At 37.3% G+C, this 15,000-nt stretch overlaps 1 protein-coding gene across 1 annotated transcript in view; it reads left to right on the forward strand.

The window, feature by feature from the left end:
* Positions 1-8,482: 8,482 nt before the first annotated feature.
* LOC138020651 (uncharacterized) overlaps positions 8,483-15,000 on the forward strand; it is an 8,849-nt gene continuing 2,331 nt past the window's right edge. The window contains 6 exon segments of the mRNA XM_068867589.1: positions 8,483-9,084; positions 12,203-12,306; positions 12,467-12,566; positions 13,140-13,307; positions 13,541-13,630; positions 14,434-15,000. The exon segment at positions 14,434-15,000 is cut by the window's right edge and continues 192 nt beyond it. Coding sequence (XP_068723690.1) covers positions 8,483-9,084; positions 12,203-12,306; positions 12,467-12,566; positions 13,140-13,307; positions 13,541-13,630; positions 14,434-15,000 — 1,631 coding nt within the window.

Raw genomic sequence — 15,000 nt, forward strand, 5'->3', positions numbered from 1 at the left:
AGTACATGGTTACTATTACTTAGTACTTTTATATGGTAGCAAAAAAAAAAAAAAAATGATTGTGACATAAGTATACTACATTTCTCACCCATATACACATAATTAAGCTTCACTACTTGCACAATCCCATAAATACACCTGTATAACCCCAAAAACATTTTTGCATAACCATTTGTTTGCGCAGTTCTCCTGGGACATGAAAATGTCCAAAGAGAAGTCGAAAAAACAATGCACTATGCAAATTCTTGGGGGGTAAAAGAGGTGTATTGTGGGATTTGTGCAAGTTGTAAATCGAATCAATCCCCTACTTGGATGGGAGGGGTAATCTATGCAGAATTACATTCTTAGAATGCTTTTGAGGTTTGCTGTCATTCCTTTTCCAAACAGTCATCAAAAATCTAATGCAAATTCATGTGATTGTTTTTAGTGTTGCCACGGGATGGAATTCTTCAACCCTAATGGTGCAGGTGAGATGGCACAAATGTCTGAACTGATAAACAACCAGACAGAATTATGTCCCATGCTGTTGGAGAAGGTGAGACGAAAAAAGGTCGTCACCACCAATTCCCTTTCATGGAGACCAGTTGTTTGAGGAGCGTTGCACGCGAATGTGATAGGGGACATTCCAAGCTGGGCAAGACAACGAATTTGATCGCCTTGAGGGCCTTCATCCAGTTTTGCAGACTGGCATGGCAAAAGTAAACTTGTATGAGGTAGAGAGCTGCCAATGAACTTATGAAAATTCTTTTATTGTTGCTAAAATAATCGCTTTGGAATCTCGGTTGGTTTATATGACAGACTCATTTTAGGATAGCATAGCTTCATCTGTAAATTCCTATTCTTCATCTATTGCTCAAAGTGGGCTGAATTCCCTCTCTACAAGTAATAAATTATTGATAATTATCATACAGGGTGGATTGGAGAATAAAAATCAATCAATCAATCAACCTAGAGGCTTGTAATGATTTTTTGGAATGAGTTAGAACACAAATTGAATGAGAATTACCACAACATATTCATTTTAATTTTCTACAAAGATGGGCAGTATGAAATGTTTTACAACTCAGGCTCTGGCCCTGAACTGGGTACCACAAAGGCCAGCATGAACAGAAACTCGCACGAAAACAAATGCATCGGGGGAACCAAAGACCAAGTATAATGAGTACAACAGACTTCCACCAGTGTGAAGTTGAGGTGTCATATCTGTGCATGCATTTTTGGAAATGTCAGGAATGGCCAAAGCAAATGGTGTTTGTACATAATTGGACAATCACAGCTTAGGTTGGTGTACTAACCTGAGAACGGCACCTTCTTTTTTGACATTTACGGTGTTACAGTATTTGTAAACACAGTGATCACAGGATAAATGTCATTTTTTTAAAGATACATTCATTTGCAGCCTCCCTACTGGGTTTCTTTTTTCATATTATTACATGATAAAACCCAACTACATTATCCCTGATGACTCAGATAAGTAAGGCAATCAAGGCCCAAAAGTGGTTGCTGGAAACTGTGTGAGGTTTCATTGATTACACATACATCTTGGCCTCCGGAGACATTGACTGACTTAGGACGCGTGAAGCAAACCCAGGAGCTCGACCTCGCAACCCTTGGTCATTATAACTGCCAGGTGGATGAATGCGATAAAGCCTTTGTTTATCATTGTGGAAGAGTAAGGTAACATTGGTAGGTTTTAATGATAAGACTGTGGCAGTGGTTCAATATTTTCTTGAAAATGAGCTTATCACATGCACACATAGATGAGTAAAAACTAGTGCTCACTGTTATCTTTTATATTCATGTCAGTTAATAGAAAAAACAAATAAGATCATAATACTTGATCCCCTTTTAATTGAACTATAATATTACCATGTGCAGTCCTGGGATACTGTGCTCTCAGTCTACCCCAATAAGGTACTGACATTTATCCCTGTTGATATTTATTTACAGCCATGAGATCAGTGCTCACAACATGAGAAATGACCGTGAAGGGAGACTACGCGAAGACTTTGGGTACTATTACTGTCGAGCTGACGGTGGAAGAGGTTATAGCACAAAAGTGACAAGGAACAGGGAAGACCAGGGCTGACAAGATATCCTTACCAATCAATCTAATTTTAACTTCTGGTGTATGAATACTGTGATGTTCGTGGATGAACATTCAAAAAGAAAGTAAAAAAGTAAACCATCTTTCCACTGACCAGTATAAATTTTTTTCCCGTTATTCTGTAGGCATGAACAGCGTTTCCACCCAAACATTGACCTACCAGAAGACATTACTGAAGAGGAAAAAAAAAATTCAAGCAAGAGTGACCATCTCTACAATTATCACTGTGCTAAGCTTAAATTTGGTTAATCTTGTTTGCTTTTAATGATGCTGTAAAGGAAGGTGATGGTCAGAGGCTTTCATGACATTTACAAGCTAGCATTGCTCTTGTACAAGGCTGGGGGGCACTATAAGTATGCCTATGTGGTGCTTCTTCACCTGGTAAAACTTGCAACTTTGTATTCAGAATTTGAAGCATTCCAGCTGCTCTGGAACAGATTTTACAGTAAGTATGGTCTCTTGGTGCGAACGTCTCTTTGGACCTCTTAAAGGAACAGATGAAACAAGGTCCTGAAGACTATGTGGAGAGCTCTGGGTCCTAACTAAACCAGGACAGTGCAGCACGAGTGGCTGAAGCCCTCCAAATCTAGAACTCCTCCTACTCTCCATTGATTCGGATTATGGTCTAGATGATCATCATGGTTACAGAACAAAGGGCAATAATGAAGGGGCAGGTTTACAAAATCATGTCAGACTTGATGGTAAATCAAAGCCTTTAAGTACACACAGGGGAGGTCTGGCCATCCTTCCTTTCCAGATTTCCCAAGCAGTATTCAAAATCTAGACTACAGGGACCTCCATCAATGGATGACTGAGAAAAAGAAGCTATGGCAGTCCATTTATGAACGCAGAAATTAAGTTAATTGCACTGAGTAATATTAAATCATACACTGCATATGGTTTAATCATGCATGTGATTAGTATGTGTAATGAAATGGCCACAAGTGAAATTAGGAAATAATTTCACGCGCGTTTTGTCAAACTTCTGATAATTTCTCGAGCCTTCAGGCGAGGGAAATTATCAGAATTTTGACAAAACGCAAGTGAAAGTATTTCCTAATTTCACGAGAAAACCATATGATTTCCTCTTAATGTCGTGGGTGAAAAATTACGCTTACAACCGTAAATCGCTGGAGTACTTTATCCAACTGCTTGGGAAGAATCATCTCCAGGTTTTTCTCAAGGCTATTTTCGTCACAACACTTCTCAAAACCCTCACCCAGTTAATTGCGCTCTTTCGCGTATTTAAATTTCTGCTGCTTCTTTTAATTTCATAACTTCTTCACTGATGGTCACTGTCTTAAATCTCGACGCCATCTTGGCTCTGATTGAGAAGAGATGTTACCATGGCAATTTTGTAATTTCACATGTGAAATTATAAATTAACGCTGAAATTTCGCGCCAAAATTAAGGAGTAATTTGTCACCCATGATATTAAAGTAAAAATCAGAGGAAGCAGTGTTATAACCACCTTTACAGATGCTGCAGGAAATGTTAACCCCTCAAGCCTCAAGAATGGTAAACATGTAATTTCTCTCACAACAGTTTGATAGTATTCAAATTTTTTCCTAGTTCAAAATTTTTTAAACCAGTTCAATTTAGATTTCCTTTGTTTAATATTATAACAAATTAGGAACATTAATGGACATATTTTTTCAGTGAATGATTATATAAACAAAGAAAATCTTGACATATGAACTGGTTCAAATATTTTTAAACCACAACAAATATACACGAAATAATGACGTAAATATAAATGTACATATTACAGAATACTACAGTTTCATTTTTTTCGCAACTTATGTCTGATACTTTTTCATACTAAGGATATGTAAAGAACATAGCCAATTTATTGATCTCATTTAAATGAACTCCTATTCCATGTCAACAGAACTATCTGAGTCACTTTGCATAAGCAAGTCAAACTCTAAAGGCTGAAGACGTAAGGGTGAATTGGGGTTTTCTCTCCCAAAGAGATCCACCATTAATTCAAGATTAGTAATGTCTTCTAACATTTCATGAAAAACTTCAAGTATCTTTAAGGCATGCTGTAAAGAAAATAAGGGAATATGATCTGTGACATTATTACTGTAAATATAATGTGCTTTTTCCATAAGTACATCAACTATTTGTTCAGCATACTCTGGGTCAATGTTATCACTTAACAAGTCCATTGTTTCAATTAATCCTTGAACAATTTCACTGAGAGCTTCTCTTAAGTCTCGCTTGTCTTTAGGAGAAACAGGGCGGGTCAATGTGGGTTGTGACAAACTAACCACAGGTTCCAATTCAAAGACTGGTCCTCCAACAGTGCATCCACCTCCAGGACACTTGCATTTTTGGCACAATTTCCACAACAATCATGTGCTGGTGTACTAAATGTTATCCGACTGTCAAAAGGCTTATGGGTCTCCACTCTCAAACAACCATCTGATTTTAGAAATGTTTTTACATCTTCTTCACAGAAAGCTAACTGCTGTCCATGGTAAATGATGAGTATGTGAGTTAACTTACCATCTCGGCCACCGCGACCTGACTCTTGATGGTAGTCCAGCAAATTTCGGGTTGGTCCCCAATGGATTACATACCTGACATCTGGGAAGTTTACCCCTATGCTAAGAGCAGAACTTGCAATCACCACCCTCATCTTTCCGTCATTTTTGAAAGATTCAACAACTCTTTCTTTGTATTTTTAAGTAAGAGAATGGTAAATACCAATTAAACAATTATGTGATGCTTGGCTGTCATCAGGTGAATATGCTGTTGCCCTCAGTTTTAGCAACAGAAAATGAAGACCGCACCAATGTCATTCAAAGTTCCATTGCAGAATACAATTGTGTTAGGGGTGTTGATTGTTTTTCCTTTATTACATCAACAAGCCATTCCAGATGTTTAAACATTTCTTCTCGCTTGCATTTCACTACTGATATGCGCAGATTTGGCCGGTTTGGGCTGACGTAAAACTTCTTCACCTCTTTCATTTCCAACTCTTTAATTATGACACTTTGTGTCTGTCCATCTGCAGTGGCAGTAAGAGCTAGAATAGGAGACCCTAAAGAAGAAACAAAAACTGATAAGGCTGGTTGACTGATATGTGTCAACTTAAAGGCTTGTAGGGGTAACATGGTATTTTCTACTACCATATAAGCTATCAGAAGAAAAAAGGATATAGTAAAACTTAAAGGGTTCTGGATCTTACGTGGATAACACTGAAAAACGTTAAGATGGTCCAGAATACAGTAAATAAATCTTTCAAATTAGTAGCTTTGCGAGAGACCTTGCTCACAGGTTACTTTCAAGTATTTACATTATGGCTGTTTGAAGGAAGGGGAAAGTCTAGTGGCAGGTTTTATAATACAGAAATTGAAAATATGAACGTACAACATACAACTTACCCTGCTTACAAAACGATCTTAGGGTCGATAATTTCCCAAATGCCTCGCGAAAAGCTATAGCAGCTGCATTGCGTTTACCATCTGACCTAATCAACTAAGATATCAGATCAGTACAAATTCCTTTTTGATTATAATGGCAAATAGCTTTCAGTTACCTTTTTCCTGTCCATGTTTCCACTGTATGACTTTCGTCTACCACAACAGCCGCCAAATTTCTATGAAGTGCAGTGCCATCTTCTTTTAATATTTCTAGAGAGCGGTTGTTAATTACTTCCTCCGCTGGGGCAAACAATAGCTGAAACTTCGCTGATCTCAATCATCATCAGTGACGTCTGATAATGACGAAGCCGACATTCCCATACCTTTTGCTTCTTCGATCTGGTTGTCGATGATGCTTCTCAAAGGACAAACGACCAAAACTGTTTGATGCTCTTTCATTTTAAGAGTAGAGGCGGCAACATAAACCTGGAAAATCATACTTTTGCCGTATCCTGTCGGTTAAAACAGCTCGGACATCTCTGCCCTGAAGCAAAGCTTCCACCGCCTAACGCTGTTCGAGTCTTAAATTCAATGGAGACTTCGAATGTAATGAAAAATTCTCGTAAGCTTTACAGATGAAATCATCGCTGTCCGTCATTTTTGTTTGTGTAATCGGCGCGGAATGTTTTGTACGTCATCGCCTGATCAAATTGGCCAATCAGTATTTCGCGTCCACTTTTTGGACTCAGATATTCAAATTTACGAGACCTGATCGAAATCTCTCTCTCTCTCTCTCTTTGCCCGCCCACCCACCCCGAAAGAGAGCTTGCTCGCAGGCTACACAACAATATATGAAATACACGGTGATGGGAATAATAATAGTTAGTTAGACTACATTGAAAAATACAATACTACACACAAATTCCTTGGACAATAGCTACTAATATACTAGTGACATTCTTTTTTAAAAGATACGACGAATTAAGACTACAAATAATTGACAATACTCCTAACGAATTTAAGATAATGAGAAGAAACGATTAAATATCTACATGCAAAGAAACAAAAACAATAACGAAAACATAAATAATAGGAATTTTTTTTTGTGACACCTTCCCCCCGAAGAAGTCTATTTTTGGAGTGGGCGCATAAAATAGAAAGGGAAAAAGAAAAAAAAATAAGGGGGAGGGGATGAGATGGGATGGGATGGGATAGGATTGTACGAGCTCTAGCAAGTTAAAGGCCTACTGAGTGCATCCACATTAGAATTTTGTTTGCCACTTTTATGCTCTACGTCCGTATCGTATTCCTGCAGAGTGATACTCCAGCGAAGCAGCTTCCTGTTTTTGTCGCGAACTTGGTTGAGCCATACTAGAGGATTGTAGTCTGTTTGGAGCCTAAACTTTCTACCAAAAGGTAAAATCTAAAGAGTTCCACGGCCCATACTATGCCTAAGCACTCTTTTTCTGTAGTTGATAGTTTTTCCTCCCTAGGCTGAAGTTTTCTACTAGCGTACACTATGGGGTGTTCTAGCCCTTCTTTATCTTGCTGACTTAAAATTGCTCCGAGACCTCTATTCGCCCGCTTTTTGCGGTACAACGACTGTGAGGATATCTTAGCTTTGGGCCGCCGGCTTCGTGGCACTAATTTTCAAATGTTTAAAGATTTACCAACTGAGATCATTGACAGGCGAAAACCACGAGTGGAAACATTGAAAAAGGCCAGAAGAAATGGAATGCAAGCAGCTTTCAGTTCGGCGCAACCAGATAAGTTATACATGAATGGTGAATTTTGGTCTGTTGGTAGGGAACTGGCTATTACAGGGCGGTGAGAGTCTTGAATATAGTTTAACTAAAAGCCACACTTTAATTTTCAAATGAGTCTATGGCGGAGGCGAGCAGCAAGCCAAACGAACGAATTAGAACAAAAACGAATCAGTTGTACATTCCTAAACTCTTAATGTCCTACACTTGTTTTTATCACTGTTTGGTTGTGCATTTGTCCTTTCTTTATTTGTTATTTTTTGGTTCTACTTTTTTATGGACCTTATAGTTTACATCTATACTTACTATCGGAGGTGTCCTTGGGTGGGGGGTGTCCAATGTGATACTCAGAAAAAATCATAGAAAAATCGGGCCTTAAAATAGGATCCTTGAATGCTAGAGGAATAGCAGACAAGGTTAAGCGGCGTGAGATTTTTAACTGGTTATGCATGAAAAAAATGTCAATATATTTTATTCAAGAAGCCTATTGTACCGAAGACAATAAGCATGAATGGCGAGCAGAATGGGGCTATCAGGCCTTTTTCGGTTGCGGCTCAAGCAAAAGTGCTGGTGTTGCTATTCTCTTCAATAATAACTTCGATTTTCAAATTTCCAAAGCTTACACTGATCCCGAGGGAAGCTTTATAATATGTGACTTAATTACCAGTGGGAAAAAACTGACCTTAGCAAATATATATGCACCAAATGAAGATGACCCTTCTTTTTTCACTTCGATCTTTGTCCACTTGTTTGATTTCCAATGGGAAGATATAATTCTAGAAGGTGACTTTTATTTAGTGCTTAATGGTAAAAAGGATAAAAAAGGTGGTATGAGTAGGACTCACAAGAAGTCATTGGAAATCATCAACAACTATTGCAAAAACTTACATTTAGTCGATGTTTGGAGAGTATTAAACCCAGAACTTTTTAAATTTGCATGGTGACAAAGGAAACCGGAAGTTTACTGAAGACTTAATTTTTTTCTGGTAAGTCAAGGAATACTCTGTAACATAATCAAAGCAGATATCATTCTGGGGTATAAAACGGACCATTCAATGATCATTTTAGAAATTTCGCTACATTCTAATACTAGAGCTAAAGGATTCTGGAAACTTAACACCTCCTTTTTAATTGAAACAAAATATATTAATCAAATCAAATTGATTATAGAACAAACCAAAGATGAATACAGGGAAGATGAGTTTGTTAACCATAATCTGCTCTGGGAGATGATTAAAATGAAAGTTAGAGAGGAATCGATAAAATTTGGAGCCTCCAAGAAAAAGAAAATAATAAACGAGTTAGAAGAAATTGAGCAATCAGTTGCAAAATTGGAACAAGATTTAAGTGATATGCATATTAATGATTCTCGAAAACAACAAATATGGACCGAGCTTGAAACAAAGAAAGAACAATTAGAATCATTAATCGAATATAAAACAAAGGGGGCAATTATCAGATCGAAATCACGATGGTATAATGAAGGTGAAAAAAATACCAAATATTTTCTTAATCTGGAAAAGAGGCATTGCAAGCAAGGAACAATTACTCAACTTAAAATCAGTGAAAAGGATTTTGCCGATACAGACAAAGAAATTCTGAATGAGTGTGAGTCTTTTTACCAAACTCTTTACAGTTCCAAAACCAATAACGAGAAATTTAGTGACGCTTTTTTCCTACCTCAGCAAAATCAAAATTATTTGACCATTGCGGAACAACTTGTTTGCAAAGGCTTTTTGAATAGGGAAGAATGTCTGCAAGCACAAAACAGTATGTATTCGGACAAAACGCCAGGAACAGATGGCCTCCCTTGCGAATTTTACAAGATTTTTGGAATGATGTGAGTGATATCTTGGTAAGTTCTTTTAACTATTCGTATGAAACAGGAAAACTTTCAGTATCGCAAAGACGCGGAATTGTTAAACTTATTCCTAAAAAGGACGCGGATCTGGGTCTAATTAAAAATTGGCGACCCTTGACATTACTTAACTGTGACTATAAGATTGCAACAAAAGCCATAGCAAACAGAATAAAAATTTTTCTTCCGAAACTTATCTCTGATGATCAGACAAGTTTTATTAAGAAGAGATTTATTGGTGAAAATATCCTTTTAATTGATAGTGTTATTAGATACACGGCAGCGAGGAATATTCCCGGACTTCTTCTTTTCCTTGATTTCGAGAAAGCATTTGATACGTTAGCGTGGACTTTCATTCAAAAAACTTTAAAGTATTTTGGCTATGGCCCACAACTTGTAAAATGGATTAACATTTTTTACTGTAACACTGAAAGCTGTATTTTGAACAATGGTTGGGCGAGCAATTTCTTCAAACCGACTAGAGGAGTTAGGCAGGGCTGCCCTTTGTCGCCATACTTATTTGTTTTATCGGTAGAAGTACTGGCCGAAGCCTTTCAAAAAAACCAAAAAAATTAGAGGAATAACTGCAGATGACACCACGCTAATCTTGGACAGTTCTATAGAATCACTTGAAGAATCTTTAATACTATTAGATCTTTTTGGAGAGGTATCTGGTCTCCGACTCAACTGTGGTAAAACAGAAGCTCTATGGATCGGCGCGAAGGTAAACAGTGATCTTAAACTCTGTCCTGAAAATAATTTTAAATGGCCTAAAGGAAAAGTTAAAGCTCTTGGTTTTTGGTTTTCGTCGGATTCAAATATAACAGTTTCTCATAATTATGTAGATAACGTGGAAAAAGTGAAAGCGGTGTTAAGTTGTTGGAAATTTCGTAGACTTAGTCTGCTTGGGAAAATTACAGTCATTGAAAGTCTTGCGGTATCACAATTGGTGTATATACTTGCGCCACTTCAAACAGACCATAAAGCAATTAAAGAGATAAACGTGCTCTTTTATAAATTTTTATGGGACGGAAAAGGGGATAAAATAAAAAGAAATGATAAACGATAAACGATTTTTCTGAAGGAGGACTTAAAATGATTGATATAGAGTCTTTTAATAAATCTTTTAAATCATCTTGGATTTAAAAATATCTTGATCCTGAAAACAGTAGTAGCTGGAAGTCTTTTTTTGATTTAGAGCTTCAGTCACATGGAGGAATACATGGACGATATTTTTAGGAAACCTTACTAGGAAGGACGCGTGCTGTTTCATTTAGGTCTCAGACCCTTCCATCAAAGAAATTCTTGAAATTTGGTGTGAAGCCTCTTTTACCGAAAACTTGACATCTGAAGCACAGTTTATCTTCACCTCTATGGTATAACTCACACATAAAATTAGAAATAGACCAGTTTTTTTCAAAGACTGGTCCCTTAAAGGTATAACCGAAGTTAAGCACATCCTAAATGATTCCTTTGAGTTTTTATCTTTGACTGCTTTTCAAGACAAATATAACCTTCAAGTTCCTCCCTTAAGTTATTACGGAATCATTTCGGCAACTAATTCTCTCCATAGGCAAAGTGAAAGGACTAATGCTAGTTATGAGAGGTTTCTTTCAAAATTTCTAAAAAACTCAAAACCCTCTAGATTGATTTACAAGAAGTAAGTATCAATAAAAAGTGAGCTACCAACTCTAAGTCAAGAAAAATGGCACAAAGAAATTAATCTGGAACCCGGTCACAAAGTCAACTGGAAAGCAGACTATGTCTTGGCCTTTACATGTACCAAGAGTTCAAAACTCATAGTTTTTAATTTTAAATTCCTACATCGACGACTTTCAACTAATAGTTTTCTTAAGAAAATAGGACGTATAGATAATGAGAAATGCACCTTCTTTCATTTATTTTGGGAATGTAGCAAAAGCCGTTGTTTTTGGAATCATGTTTTTTCATGGATGCAGGCCTGTAAAATTGTTAGTAAAGAATATGCTTTTCAGGTAGATACTTGCTTGGGACTGAGGCCAGATACCTCTAAATACAATTTGCAAATTAATTTTTGTTTTTGACAAGCAAACATTTCATCTGGCTGTGTAAATTTAAAGAACGAAAGCCAATTTTCGAAGAATACTTACGGCATCTACAATACATTCATAAAGTAGAGAAGGAAGATACAACAACGCAAAAGAAATGGGAACCGCTATTGCTTTAAAAATAAGTAAATAAATACAGAATCCAGCACCTTGTTCTCCAACTGTACAGGTAATTCCCATCTTGTAGAGTATAATTGGTCACTTCTCTCAAAACAAGAGCTCCTCCTCCCTTTTTTTTTCTCCTCTATTATGTAAACATATTCCGTGTTTGTGGGTGTGTGTGTGAGTGTGTTTGTGGGGGGAGGGGTGTTTGTGCTTTTAAAACTAAACATGTAAACATGTAAGGCGATAACAATAATAATAATAATAATAATAATAATAATAAAAGGAAAAAAATACTTTTTTCGGTAGGCTGAGTTTTGTGGGCATTAAAACAAATGATATGTGGCTTGTGGCTACAACAAAGTCATATTTAAAGGGACTATGTCATCTCACGGGCATGCGTGTAGCAATGGAAGGCGCTTTGAAAAAGTCGGGCCAACTTTTTCAAATTCTGTCAAAGACTCAGTCAGCCTGTTTCAATCACTTTCTATCACGTCCATCTCTAGCCGAGAAGCGACATTTACATTCAGGATCAATCTCTTGTAATTCAATAAGCTTTCTGTTTCGATATTTTTATTCGTTTTGGCTCCTGGATCACTATTTTCGTCATTTATAATGTCAAGTCCTTGCAGTCATCGGCCTGGTAGCGGACGAAAGAGGATATACGACAGCAGCGCGACAAAAAGGAAAGTCTGGGATTGAGGACATAAAAGGATTTGGCTCGATGCTATTATTTATTCCTCCTGGGTCTCGGCGAAATTAAAATGTGGTTTCAATGCGGACTCAAAGTTTGCAAGTCATCTACTCTCTCTGGAACAAAGACGAAGGTAAGCCTGAGTTGGAATTGGTATGGTATTGTATGCAAATACAAGTATTTTTTTAATGATTGTTTTAATATCCTTTTATTCTAGGGAAAATAATTTTAAATTCTTTGCTAAAGCGGGACCACGCACAGACATTGATGATACTCCTCTTGGAAAGCGACGAAGGGTCGACCTCAAGGATGTCCTTGAAGGTGTGTTTTCTTCCTGGAGTTCGCTGAAAAATTTCTCTACATTTACTCATTAGCATATGAATAGGGTGAAAATCTTCGTGAAAAACGCAATATACAAATAAGGGAACGATTAAAATTTCGCTGTTAGTTAATATTGATCACGTCTTTCATATTTTACAAGGACCCATACTGACGTCGACGCCTGCTAAAGCTGCTCTAATATCAAAGAAACCTCTGCCGGCAAATGTATCTCCCTTGGGAGTCACTGGAATACCTAATGAGTAAGTTTTGTAGTAAAATATTTACATACAAGTGAAAGCAAGAATTAATTCTGTTCTTTCGAAATAAAATAGAGGGAAATCGACTGCACTTGACATGATCTAGCACACGCTTCTCTATCATTTCATAATCGACATTCCATTGCAGAGACACAATGATATAGTTGTATTTCGTACTCAGAATTCATTGGGAATAGTCAAATACTTCTACTCGGTAAAATCATTATTATTTTTGGATTGACTATGTTGTTGTAGTTCTTAGATTGATCAAATGGGTTATTTCCTCATCTAAATTCTTATATTCTGTAACTAGCCTGATTCTCAGACAGCTCGAGTGCACACTCTTTTCCCTTTCCCATGGAGAGAGTGGGAATGCAAATGAACTGTATGGTCTTGGAATCAGGTTATACAAGAATAAATTTCACCACCACATTAGTCTATATATAACCTTTGCCTTATTAGTGGATTTGTACTTCGTTTCTTGGTTGACGTAGGTTGTGCATTGCTATTTTTAAGCCTCTTATGCAATGCATGTACATGCACAAACCTTTCAGAATTCTTTTTTTTTTACTTCAGGTCAATGCAAGTTGACATTACTGGTCTAAGCGAGGCTGGGGATGTCAAGTTTATTGGAGATAGCTCATTCAAAATAATCGATGGTTCAGTGGTTGTATCAAGAAGCGACAGTATTTCAAGCTCATCAAGTGAAGAAAGTGAAGACGAGATGGCATTTACTGCTAATGGGTGAGTAACATCTTTTGAAGCCATTGATTTACCCCAATGTAAGCAATGTTTATGGTTTTGCTGATCAAATGATTAGACAGAAAATTTAGTTGTGCACATTGGCCATGATAAACATTAATTTTGAATGTCACCTCCTGGAAAAAGTGAAAAAGAATTATTGACAGTATTTCATAGACTGAGTTCCTTTCCATTTGGTCAGGTTATTAACTTGTAGTGGTCTTCTCTTCATACAGTGAACCACTGGGTGAAGCCCTTTGTTTCCTCAGTAACAGCAAGGATTTGGATGATAGTGACGTTGACAGTGAAGAGGAGCTATCTTTTTGGTGGGTATAATTTTCACATATAATTTTCCGAAGCAGAAAATACCATCATGCTCTTTGTTTGTCCACCCAAAATTGAATAAGCATTTCCATTGGGATGGGAAACACCAAGGTCTGAGCTCGAAGCAGCAGAGTATTAACTACAGCTCTTTTATGTTGCAGGTGGTGGTTAGAATGAAAATTGAGATATTGATCAGTATGAGTGGGTTTCCGATATACGGTGACCTTCGTCTTCTTAGTCTTTAATTGTGCTCTGAGTTTTGGAAATTTTTATAGTTTTAATTATGGTTCCAGAGCAGGAAAACAATATTTTTGGTTTTAGAGTATTATGGTATTTTCTGCTTCAGCCAATTTCAATTCTTTAATCCATTGAAAGCACTTTTTGTACACAATTTTTAAGGAATAGATTAACAGGTTGCTTCACAGGTTACTTCATTGCCAAAGTACAGTGGAACCTTGATTCTCCAGACTTGCTGCGTTTGGGGTAAAAGTTCGCCATAATAGAGAGTTTTGACAGTCGCAAATATGAAATTTAGCAAGTTTCAAATGCTGATGAGTATGTTGTCTAAAATTTCCCTCGGCATAATAATATACCACTGTGAGTTTCTGCTTGAAATCTCCTTTCAGTAAAAATGATTCAATGCTTTGACCAAAAGTCTTTATCTTCAATTGTTGATATCTCTGAACAGATTGGACCCAGACAAAAAAAGAGTAGATAACTGAGGTTTGACATGGTCATGAATTGAGCATTTATCTGCTTTTCAAATGAGACATTTTGCCTCTGTCCATGCTCCACTGTGTACAAGGTTGTTAATATTTAAACCTTGGATAATATTTTATCACTACAAGGAAGAGAATCGTGAGGAAGCATTTGAACAAGATGGGGGGTTGATTGAGCTGGATGCTAGTATTCTGCATGAATCACTGGAACAGCACCCTGAACCATCATCACCTCAACAAGAGCCTGCAACCTCATCACCTGAACAGCAACTTAGCACGTCTCCTGAGCAAAACCCTGTGACATCACCTGGACAACAGCTTGCAAGAGTGCAGGCAGACAAAACCAAGAGATCTGTTATGACCCAGACAGAAGAGAATAAAAAAGCTAAACCTTCTGTTCCAAAGTATGTACCAGCATATGGGCCTCATCAAAAGTTTACCAGGAGACACGAGGAAGCTCAATACCAAGTGGAACTTGGACTCATTAAGTGGACCAAAGTTCTCTGCTCTTTAGACCTGTTAGTGCAACAGCTGGGAGGGAATTGTAGGCATACGGGATGTATTTTTGAGACTATGGTTGACTATATCTTGTGTGGCACCAGTGCCATGATCCGCTGGAAGTGTCCTGCTGGTCATATTGGGAGGTTTTGCAC

Source organism: Montipora capricornis, chromosome 10, assembly GCF_036669925.1.
Source record: "Montipora capricornis isolate CH-2021 chromosome 10, ASM3666992v2, whole genome shotgun sequence".
NCBI classification, from domain to species: domain Eukaryota; kingdom Metazoa; phylum Cnidaria; class Anthozoa; order Scleractinia; family Acroporidae; genus Montipora; species Montipora capricornis.